The following is a 12,258-nucleotide window of genomic DNA, read 5'->3' on the forward strand; positions in this document are numbered from 1 at the left end:
TTTGATTCTTCAAGTTCATTAGTATTGTGGTTTTGCTTACTTTGGTTATCTATCTATCTATCTATCTATATATATATATGTTGGTATATATATAAATATATATATATATGTGTGTGTGATATGATATGGTGATTATGCTATTTGATTCTTCAAGTTCATTAGTATTGTGGTTTTGCTTACTTTGGTTATCTATCTATCTATCTATCTATATATATATATGTTGGTATATATATAAATATATATATATATGTGTGTGTGATATGATATGGTGATTATGCTATTTGATTCTTCAAGTTCATTAGTATTGTGGTTTTCCTTCAAAGTTTCGTAGTCTTTAAACTCATTAAGACCTGTTATGTGAAACGATATTCTTGATCTGAGGGTCTATTGAAAACAACTTCTCTACCTCAGAAAAGTAGGGGTAAGCGCTATGGTGTGTGTACACCCCACCCTCCCTAGACCTCACTTGTGGGACTGTACTTTCTTTAATTTAATTTTATCATGGTAAGTTGCAACTCATTCAGACCTTTTTTGTAAAATGATTTTCTTGAGCCGAGGGTCTAATAAAAAACAACCTCTCTATGCCACAAAGGTAGTGGTAAGGTGTGTATGCATCCCACCCTTCTAGAACCCACCTGTGAGAATATACTTTCTTTAATCTCTTCTTATATCATAGCTTCTACTCTTGGAACTCATTCAAACCTCTCTTGTAAAATGATTTTCTTGAGCCGAGGGTCTGTCGAAAACAACCTCTCCACTCCACTAAGGTAGGGGAAGGTCTGTGCACACCCCACCATCCCTAGACCCCACTTGTGGGACTGTATTAGGAATGTTGTTAAATGAGAGTTTTGACATGCTTAATTACGAAGTATATAGTTCTTGTTTGCCTCAAAAGCGATCCTAAATTGCAGTTTTGTAGGCCTGGTTTGAGTGACATTGGTAAATTGGGCTATGCTTCTTTAACTGTCTGGAATATGAGGACATGGAAAGCTATGGTATGTGATTATATCGGGTCCCGGTTGTATCCAAGTGCTGAATTTACAACACTCTTTCTTTTCCTTTCTTCATAAGGATTCTCAAACCTAACCCTGTTCAAACTTTATTGAAGACAGTCCTGCCTCTTGGTGAAGATCCACCTCCAATTACTTCAGTATGCTTCAATCACAATGGAAAACTTTTAGCAGCTGCAGCTACTGATGGAATGATACACATGTTTGGTATCCTTGTCTGAACTTGTGAACATAGTCTGTAGCCGTGTTCTTTTATTCCTTGCATTAGAAACTTTTATATTTATTTCCATATTCTGTATCTATTTCTCTCTCTCTCTCTCTATATATATATACTAGTTTTGGCGCACGTGCAACATCAAACCATGTACTACTCAATTTTTAAAATAATGTGAATATTATTAAATTAAAAAATTGAGTAAACAATTATAAAATGAATGATAAAGTACAAGTTCCTAAGAATTTTGGATGTAAACTTTCTTATGAGTATTGAAAGTTCCCCATAGTGCATTACTTTGTTATTATAGTATTGTTGGAGTTCTTATCTTTAATATAACTAGTAAAATTACTCGCTCTTTGGGCTGGAATTTAATATCACAGAATATATAAAATAAACTTAAAACCTTTCGGTCACTAAAACTAAATAATTGTATTATCTTACATAAAAGATTAATAATGTAAAGGAAATGAGAATTATTACATCTCATCATTTATCCTTAATAACATAAAAATAAATTAATGACTCTAAAAATACGTACCAGAAATACATAACAAGATCTGTAACATAAGCAATGGTGTCACTGAGCCACTCAACATGAGTAAAATACACAAATATTTAATACTGAAGAGAAGAAGAGCTTTAGAATTTGCGTTGTTTTGAAATGAGAAGAAATCTCTCCATTTATAGACAACAAATGTCAGTATGGACAAATATTTGTTGTGCCTCATCAGAAATGTTACAATTATTTGGAAAAATTTCAATCCTTTAGATTGGTCAAAACCTTTCATAAAAGTCACAACTTTTCATAAAAGCCGCAACTCTTCATTAAAGTCGCAACTTCTCATAAAAGTCCGAACTTTTTATAAAAGTCCAAACTTTTCAAAAGAAGTCGTAACTCTTCATTAAAACTGTAACTTTTCATGAAAGTCACAATTTTTCGCAAATGTCTCAACTTTTCATGAACAAGGAAGGTTAGATTTGTAAATAGATAAATTAAAAGTGAATTCTGGTTTGCGGTTCTCTTATATATATATAATATATATAATAATATGATGTGATATAATATAAATAAATATTAATATAAATATAAGAGATATAATAAATTGGATGTTTTTACTTGGAGTGTAATGAGCATGTGCATGTATTCCTAATCATAAAAGTCATAACCCTTCGGAAGGCCACAACTCATCACAAAAGTCATATAACACTTTGAGAAAGTCGTAGCCGTTCAATGTGAAATAGCCGTTTCTTTTAATATAACATAACATAACATAACATAACATAACATAATATAATATAATATAATATAATATAATATAATATAATATAATATAATATAATATAGTATAGTATAGTATAATATAATATAATATAATATAATATAATATAATATACATAAATAAATATAATATAAAATATAGAAGATCTAATAAATTTGATGTTTTAAGATGAAGAATGAAAGACTTCAAGCAATTGTAATTTAAAAATTTGAGGAAACCCCTCTTTTTATAGCCAACAAAAGGTAGTGTATGGAAAAAATGCTTATTGTGCCTTGTTAAAAAAGTCACAAGCCTTCAAAAAGGTCACAACTCATCGAAAAAGTCATTAACCCTTTGAAAATGTTAGAGAACTCCTGAAAAATCATAATTTTTTGGAAAAGGCAAAACCCTGTTAAAAAGTAACAACCCTTCGAAAAGATCACAACTCATCGAAAAAGTTATAACTCTTTGGAAATGTCACAACTCTACCCTTCGGGGTGGCCCAGTGGTTTGAGCTTGGGACTTCCATGTTGGAGGTCTCAAGTTCAAAACCCCTTGCCAACGAAAGCAAGGGGTTTGCCTTCTGGATCGAGTTCGTCTCACCACGCTTGCCTAGTGCAGATTACCTCTCCTATGTGGTTTGTGAGGGTTTTACCCCGTGCGCACCCAAAGGGCTCGTCATAAAAAAAAGTCACAACTCTTCAATGTTTTAAAGGTGTATATAATATAAAATGAATAAATAAATAAAATACAATATAAATCATGTATGATATACTAATTTTGGTGTTTTAGTTTCATATGAAAATTTTAAAAATAAAGAAAGACTTTTGATGCGCTCCCACTCCCAAGTAAAAAGAACATTTGATATTAAACTGAATAAAAATACAAGTACAACAAATATATTGGAAACGGAGGAGTACTTCTAGTTTGCACTCTTCAAACAAGTTGTTGATCAAATCGTTTTTCTCCAAAAGCTTGAGACTTTTCACTGCTGGAACACCATGTCGTGCTTTGCGCAACATAGAATCATTGAACTTCTTGTCAAGTAGAAGTTGTTGCAAACGTATATGTATTGCTATGAAAATGAGTATATATTAATTATGTAGATCGTTTGAAGTTGAGTTATTTTGTTCTCCTTGCTGTATCAATTCTTGTTAATCTATCTAATTTAGCCAAAAAGATTATTGTAATTGCATAATTGAACAACTCTCACAATCTTCCTTGTTTCAAGAAGAATAGAAAACTTAAAAAATTCATAGGAATTTTAGAAGTGTGAGAAAATCTCTCTATTTATAGAAAACTAAAGATAATACGAAAAAATGCTTATCATACCTTATAAAATAAGTCAAACTTTTAGAAAGATCACAACTTTTTGAAAATTTCATAACTCATCGAATAAGTCACAACCCTTTGGAACTGTCACTCCCATCAATGTGAAAAAGTGTCTACTTTTAATATACTATAGAATAGAACAAAAAATAAATATATATAATATAAAATACAGAATATATGCTAAAACGAGTGTTTCATGTCGGAGTATTCTCGTAACTTAACATTTAAGTTGGGGAGTTCATGTTTTTGATGGTATTTGAGAGTGAATATGTGCAGTTAGGAGATGCTCTCATAACTTTGCTGGCTTGCATAGTCAACAGAATCTTAACAGGTGATAGATATGTCTGCTGGCTTGCAAATTACTGGATGGCCAGCACATGATTCTGCTATTAGTTCTGTTATGTTTGGTTCTGATGAGACGAGCATTTTCACTTTGGGTATAGATGGAAAGGCAAGTTATATAGCAGTCATTCAATTCACTTTATTTTTCTTTCTGCTTCTCCATATATTCAAGGTTTTCACCTTGCTGAAAGCTTTACTTTGTTAGCTACATTGTGAAGAATCTAACTCTGTAGCATGTGAGACAGATATTTGAGTGGAGTTTGCAGAATCAAGGCAAAGTACTTTGGTCAAGTGATTGCAGCAGGTATGTGGATTGTTTTAATCCTTTAGTTTTGATATTTCATTCTCGTGTGAAAATTCCAGTTAACTAGAAATATTCTTTTAGCCCTAGTCTCATGTTTGTGCATCTCACATGACATTTAGCCAGAAGAAATCATTTATCATTATTAAAAAAGTACAAATATGGTATTTGTTATGATACAAATTCATGAGTCATGATAGGCACCTAAAGAGCGACTGCTTGATAGGCAAACCGCAAACATTTGATAGCAACAAACTCATATTCAAAATGATAGTATAAGCTATATCGATAAATCTCCAAGTATCACAGATAATAGTGGAAGAGAAGTAAACCTTATAATGTCAAGGATTTCCTATCCGTCCCAACAATAAGTCGAGGAGAAGCTACATACTTTGAAGTATGCTGTTTGGGTCGTAGCCCGAAAGTAAAGAAACATAATATAAATAGCTTGAAGTACCACCACAACGTATGTGGTTCTTTCACCTCATCTGAAGCTTCATAACTGCCTTAAACAAGATCAAAACCCGGACAACAACTACACTAGGTGAAACCGTGAAGGATCTGCATAGAGTAGTAAATAACAAGATAGGTGAGCCAAAGCTCATAAAGATCACTGACCAGTGCTCCCTGTCGTACCCCATGGAGAAAGTATCTGAAAAATATATGCATGTTATGAACAAGTATGACACATATCATATTAATGCAAGAACAAATGAAATACCAACCAGTACAGATGTAACATCTCATGGTCTGTCTTTCATGGTGTTGCTATGCATAGCAAGAGCATGTCCATATTGCACACCCTTATCTGTGTTGAACTACGCATCTTAATATACTGTCAATAGTCAACAATACCGCATAGTTGCATACCATGCCCAACCATTAGTGTGTTTTAGTAGCAGACCACTGTGGTGGCGACCGAACTGTGCGTATATGTATACCTTCCACGACCAATATGATGCTAACACCATCTCAACTCATTAAACTAATGCATATAAGATAAAGTGTGCAATATCATAATATCATATGATGTAAATGAAGTCATGCTATAAATCTCAACACGTATAGAAATGACGCATATTTTGGCATGCTTCCTAATTTGTGTAACTAGTATGGTATGCTTAATTTTTCATGCATGATATAGAATATTCTTTGAACTCAACTTTGAAAGAGAAGTACCTCACAACCTAAGAAACCGTATAAATATCTTTGTATGCGCTCAACCTCAACATACTAGGCAATTTAAATCAATTATGTATATTCTAAATTATGACTTCAGGAAAGCAATACATTCGAGAGGTTAAAAGTCTCACTTGCCTTTAACTGCCTTTTCTTCACTTGAAATGCTTAAATCCACTAAGACGACCTCTGAAGGCCCCAATTTTTGCAAAATATTGAATAATGCGTTCAAATTAGGTGCAGTATTTCCATAATTTGGATAAGTCAGACAATGGAAGGTCAACCCAAAACTCAACCTCCGATCAAACTATTCAAAATGCAAAACAAATCATAGAATCAGCATACCCATGGCCATAAGCTCACATTTTATTTATGTAATCAACTTTCAATCTTGACTTGTATTGCTAGGTTGCATCCCCCCCTCATCTTTTTTTATTTTTTTTCGTTTGTAGAACTACGTTTAAATCCTTAAGTCATTTAAATCTCAAGTCAAAATCCACAAAAATGAAGAAGTATGATTATCTTAATGCCTTAGGTCGAAGTCACTCCATTGGTTGAGCCCCCCATGTGTTCTTCCTTCTCCAAAATGGCAAAACTAAGTGTTTGTATTTATACTTGAACTGTCCTTCAGCGGCACCCAAGGGTATGCCTTAGTGGTTAATGAAGTGGTTGAGAATCCTTAGGTCTCGAGTTCAAAACTCAGTGGAGACAAAAAATACGAGGTGATTCTTCCCATTTATCCTAGCCTTGGTGGACTGAGTTACTTGGTACCTGTTGGTGGAGGGACGTGGCATGTATCCTGTGGAATCAGTCAAGGTGTGCAAAAGCTTCCTCTTACACCATACTCATAAAACAAGAAATTGTCCTTAGTGCTATCACACTCCTCCACAGTGATCATGATAATTAACCACACTACCCTTAAATATGATTGCGATCAGCTTGCACGATAGCACAAACATTTGAATTTTCCAATGTGTGGTTGCGGTCAACTTGTGCTGTTGCTAATCAAGCTCTTCTCACATTGTGTGATTGGGCCTGGTGCAGACAGTGTTGTGAATGGCGAGTGCCTCATCGCCCTTCTCGCGATTCCACACTGAGGCGAGGCGATCCGGAAAAGGTGAGCTATGGCGACGCAAATGGCGGCGCCTTTTTGATTTTAAAATTTTAAAAAGATTTGACTTAACAGTATTAGTCAAAATTAGTTTTTTTTTTCTATTTTCAAACTTTCATCTAATTGCTGCTCCAGTCACAATCTCTTCTGCCCGACTCCTCTTCCCCTCGCGTCTAGGTGCTGCTCCAGTGCTCCTCTTCTCTTCGCGTCGCGTTTCTGTTCCACGACAGTCGTTTACTCCATCATCTTTGAGTTGCTGCACTGAGGTATACCTCTTTTTTTTTCTTCTTTTGATCTTTTCAGTTCTTCTTCTTGAGTTCTCTTCTTCATCTTTTCAGTTCTTCTTGAGATACACAAGTTGCTCTGATTTTTTTCCTTCACTGCTGACTGCTCTGTTTTTTCGTCTCTTTTAATACTTCACTGCTCTACTTTTTTCCTCTGTTCACTGCTTACTGCTCTGCCTATAATTTTTTTTAAAAATTTATTCTTTCATAATTATTTATTCATTTGCCCATAAACAGTGAATTGATTGAATTCAATGTATTTATTTTTTGGTATTAATTGGCGCCTCGATTCAAAAAGGCAAGCGCCTCGCTGCGTGCGAGGCAGGCCCTTGTTGCCTTTTGTCGCCTTTCGCCGTCCAAAATACTGGGTGCAGAATGATTGTGGCTGCACCAAATATAACTTTGGGGATTCAAATCTATGTAAAAATCCACAAAAACAAGTATAATCATCTTAGTTGTTAATTAATCATTATCTTAGTGCCTTGTCGAAATCGCTCTGTTGGTTGAGCCCCCACAAGTTTTTCATAATGGCACAATCTAATCAATGTTCATATGTATACTTGAACTGTCCTTTGGAGCTATCACAATCCTCACCGATCATGATAATTAATTGAACCGTCTTAAAGGGCTATTTTGGTTAGCTTGCATGATAGCACTGGCTTTGAATTTTCCAATGTGCGCTAGCAATCAAATTACGATGACCAAACTCTTCCCACACTGTCTGATTGGTCCTGCTGCCGTATCATCGTGGCTGCACCAAGTAAAACTTTTGTTTTTTAGGCTCTAACATGTCCAAAACCACCCAAACTCTTGAATCACGTTTCAAATCAACGCGCAAGTAATAATTAGTAATACAATCTTATACATATGCTTAAACTACATATGGAATGCAAATAAAAACAGGTAGGGGTAGGGTTATGTTTTTCGCCCACTTAAACTCTTGGTCGAGTATACTTGAGCTATCAAATAGGTGCATGTATTTGCTCTGCATGTCTGCCTTAGTCTCTTAGTTACTTCATCGTGCAGATGACACTTCCATCAAAGGAAGTTTATTTGATCTCAACTTGCAAACCAACCCGTCTAAAATGGGCACGAGGGCTTTCTTATAGGATAAATCCTTGTCCAACTTAAGCTTCATTTAATATTCAAATCCTAGTCATTAAGGTTTTTTTTTTTTTTGTGGTCTGAATCTTTATCATTTATGTCTTAATCATTAAGTCTGTTTGCTTTTCTTATTTTACAATTACTTAATGAGTCTGAAACCTCATTTGTTTCCTTCAAACTGTTCATAAATCCAGCTCTGGGGGATGATTCAGTCATAAACTCCCCGTTTCCTCGAGAAACTGCATATAAATCAAAGATGTTAGGACCTTCGAACTGTATACTATCCGGGGTTAATGAAATAAAGATATCTACATGATTTTTTTAGCTCATAGGATGGATTCCAAATACAGATAGGAACATAATTTATATAATATCCTACTTTTTCTTTGTAATGTATTTATAAGGGGAAAAGGACAAATATACCCCGAACTATTGTAAATGGTATACAGATATCCTCCGTCATACTTTTGGAACATTGATGCCCTTGCCGTCCAAAAACTAGAGCGGATTAAATAGTGACCCGTGGCACAATCTTATGAAATGTATGTGCGTTAGTATAAAGGATATATATATATTCTAGTTTTTGGACGCAGGGGCACCTATGTCCCAAAAGTATGATGGAGGGTATCTGCATATCATTTACGATAGTTCGGGGTATATTTGTCCTTTTTCCCTATTTATAAATAGGGCTCTATGTAATGATATAGAGTACACAATCGACTAATATTTTCTTCTTTATTTTCACATGGTATTAGAATTTAGAGCAGAAATAATTCCAATTTTCATTTCCTGATGTTGGGCCCTTGTATTAAATTGCCCATGCACCAGTTGTCCATCCATAGGCGTGGGTGTGAGGGGTGTGTGAAGAGTCCCACATCACTCCTTTAAGGGATGAGTGGTCTCTTTAATTTTTCTTGGGTAATACTCACCTCTTGAGTTAGCATTTGGAATTGAATAAGGCCCAAGATCCATTTCTTTACAATACTTTCTATCAAGCAGCATATTTTTTTTTCCTTTTCCCATTAAATTTGTTCTCTAAGTTGATAGTCGTTCTCTTTTCCTGTCTTGTTGTAGAATAATATGCTTTACATCTATCGTTCCTGTATTGTAGATTCTGTAACCTTAGGAGTTCGTCACACTATAAACATGAAATGGCTCTCGATGCTTATGGAAGAAGACTTCTGGTGACATCCAACTCCCTGAGGGCACCTATATATCAGGTAAACTAGTTTCATGCAGAATGATGTGTTTAGGTTCCCTTGCCTCGATGGTCTCAGTGCCTAACTATACGTTCATAAGCTCTAGTAGCCTCTTAACTGAAAATGGAACAATCATTTGTGGGAGTCACAGAAAGTTGTCCCATCAGTAAACCGATTGGATCTCTCTTTTATTAGTTGTTATGCGTGTATTGACAACTTCTGTTGGGACTAGCAGTGCTCATATGATTTCACAAGTCGTAGGGGAGTCTGATAAGATGTAGTTTCATTGGTCCTTGCTATGGCCCCTGTTTGTTTCCAGTTACTGTTATTTCTTGCCTTGTTGGTTTATTGAAGTTAAATTTATTAACAATAAATGATTGTTGATTGTATCAGGTGCGAGGTCATGCATATGGGATGAGAACTCTTCCGCATAGTGCATCTATAACAACAGTAGACTGGCATCCGACATCACCCATCTTCTTGACTGGATCTGCAGATCACTCTGTTCGGGTTACATCTATGGTGTGACAACTTCTGATTTTGGATAGTTGACTTAAAGGAGATGAGTTGAAAATGCAATATTTATTCGTTCATCTAGTGTCTTGGTGAACCTTAAAGCTATCTGTCCATTTTTAAGTTTAATTACAACCGTTAGTCAAAGGGATCATCAGAAGCAGAGAGTAGAGTATAAAGGTAGTAGCTCGTTGTAATTGAGGCTTACTGAAATATTAACTTGAAAAATGGCAAAGAAGAGAGGTGTTGCTTCATGGACTCTTTGGGAACCACAAAATCTCTTCAGGCGTCATAATTGAATTCGGTGTAGATTGTATAATAGTAGAACAATAGCTTTGAAAAATTGATAATTCTCTAGATTATTTAGCTTCATGTGCTTGGTGTTCAAATATCATCATACCCAGTATTTTGATTGGTCCCCATGAAATCAGAGTGTTGTCTATTACCTCAAGGTGTTGATTGTTAAAATTTTAATGATCAATAATTTGGATTCTCCAACACTAGAGGTTCTTTTACAATTACATGTGGCCAATTTCTTGTAACATTCCAATCCTTTTTTTGAAGTTTTATGTCACTATGTATTTTGAGATTGTACAAGTTATTTTCTAAATTTAGGACTTATTGGCTGATTTGGTTTCAGACCCAAGAGATTCGGGTCAGTTTCAGATCACTTGAAACCTAAATGGATTTTAGATTTTTCTCTCAACTGGTGCATCATGATTGCAGTCACCACCTTCCGTCAACAGTATGACAGAGGAGAGTGAAAGGCACCACTTTAATATATGATCTTTTATCGACTTCAAGAAATCTTTTTTTCCTGCTGACATTGCCACAATTCACGGCAGAGAAACTGTGGTTAGATGATGCATTTGTGACTACTTGACTGCGATAGTCACGAGTCCCTAACAACTGTCATGGTGAGATGATGCATTGTGACTACCCGACTGCGATAGTCACGAGTCCCTAACAACTGTCATGGTCTAGTTTTGGGATTGCAAAGACCATGTTTCAACATTGTTCTATAATACGGGTTTGCATTGTTTAGAGGTGTTATCACCATGAAACTTTGACCTGACAATCCTAACATTTTTTGAGTTATTTACATGATCCCCATGTAATTTTAAGATCAAAACAGGACATGTCAAATGTCAGTCCTAAAGCGGATTTTAGCCCTAAGTTCCCAAATCATCATTTAACGTATTGAACCTAGTGAACAAAATCAAGATTGGATTTTTTCTATATATTTGGACTCCGTCTGTGAGCAATCCATTTATGTAAATCATTTTGAGTTTCACATCACTAACTGGTAATTGACTTCGACAAAAGCCTAAACTTTAGAGATGGGTCCAATGTATAGCTAACCTTGAGAATGATCGATTGAATAGATTTGGAATGTTTGAGAGATAATGAGTGAAGAAACAAAGTAGTTTTGGATAGTTAGCTTACATGAATATTAGGTACGTTGAGATTTTGGACCTGAGAATGTGGTTTTCTCAGGATACATGCCCAAACAAAGTTATTTATATAATATACACATGGAGGTGGTTGTGTTTTATTGTTTTAATGTATGCCTATGTTGTGGGTTCATATATACAAAGCTTTAGTTATGCAATGGCCAATTTTATCGTTATTGAACCTTCCGCGATACAAGCATAAGAATTATTTCTTTTTCCAAATATGAGTCCCGTTTTGAAATAGTTAGAGCCATGATGTAGCAATCAAGAGGTCGTTGTAGTGTATGCATTGCAGCAAAAGGGTAACCAGTACAAAAAAGGATGCAAGAAAAAAACAAGTTAAGTTAGTTTCAGGAGTTTAACTCCTAATCTTAGGATAACTTCCTCCTAGAACCGGCCCCATGATAAATTCTACAAAGAAAAAGCATAAGAAAAGTGTAGAGGAGACTTTTACTTAAGTATAGCTTGATTATTGACGTGTATGTATTATTGAATTGAAAGAGACAACATGATTAGGTATGTGGTCATTGTGATCAGATGAATGAATGTTTCAATAATTCAAAAGGCCGGTGTGTGCGCGCGTAGTGACATTTAGATACTATTTGGGATATGTTTAAGATTCAGACTAGTTTGATGTGAAAAAAGTGATAGGTCACATGTTAATTTGTCTATAAAACCCAGAGTTATTGTAATAAGGGTGGACGAAAATGGTGAACTTGATAGAGTATGTATTTTGTGGAATGTTCATAATGTTGTAATCATGAACTTGATATTTTGTGTAAAGGACTTTTTAGAGTCGCAACATGATTGATTTTGGATGAATGGAGAAGAGGTACATAACTAAGGCCTTCTTTATTTGCACTTAATAGAAGTCTGAATTTGAATGGTTCATATTTAAGCCATTAAGTGCATTTGTTTTATTTTATTTTTTAAAAAATATCTCTTAATAGGTT

At 34.9% G+C, this 12,258-nt stretch overlaps 1 protein-coding gene across 9 annotated transcripts in view; it reads left to right on the forward strand.

Moving 5' to 3' along the window:
- The window catches only part of LOC107007268 (WD repeat-containing protein 91 homolog), a 28,934-nt gene extending 18,541 nt beyond the window's left edge, over positions 1–10,393 (forward strand). For 7 of the 9 annotated variants that reach the window (XM_015205819.2, XM_015205821.2, XM_015205816.2 and 4 more), the window contains exons 10-15: positions 920–995; positions 1,109–1,217; positions 4,157–4,269; positions 4,406–4,464; positions 9,251–9,359; positions 9,732–10,393. In XM_015205819.2, coding sequence (XP_015061305.1) covers positions 920–995; positions 1,109–1,217; positions 4,157–4,269; positions 4,406–4,464; positions 9,251–9,359; positions 9,732–9,866 — 601 coding nt within the window. In that variant the 3' untranslated portion in view covers positions 9,867–10,393. Of the gene's footprint in view, positions 1–919; positions 996–1,108; positions 1,218–4,156; positions 4,270–4,405; positions 4,465–6,684; positions 6,758–6,886; positions 7,018–9,250; positions 9,360–9,731 lie in introns of those variants that run through there. The other 2 variants (XR_003575479.1, XM_027913400.1) reach the window with 2 other exon arrangements.
- The last annotated feature ends 1,865 nt before the right edge of the window (positions 10,394–12,258 follow it).

The sequence above is a fragment of the Solanum pennellii genome, chromosome 12, assembly GCF_001406875.1.
Source record: "Solanum pennellii chromosome 12, SPENNV200".
NCBI classification, from domain to species: Eukaryota; Viridiplantae; Streptophyta; class Magnoliopsida; order Solanales; family Solanaceae; genus Solanum; species Solanum pennellii.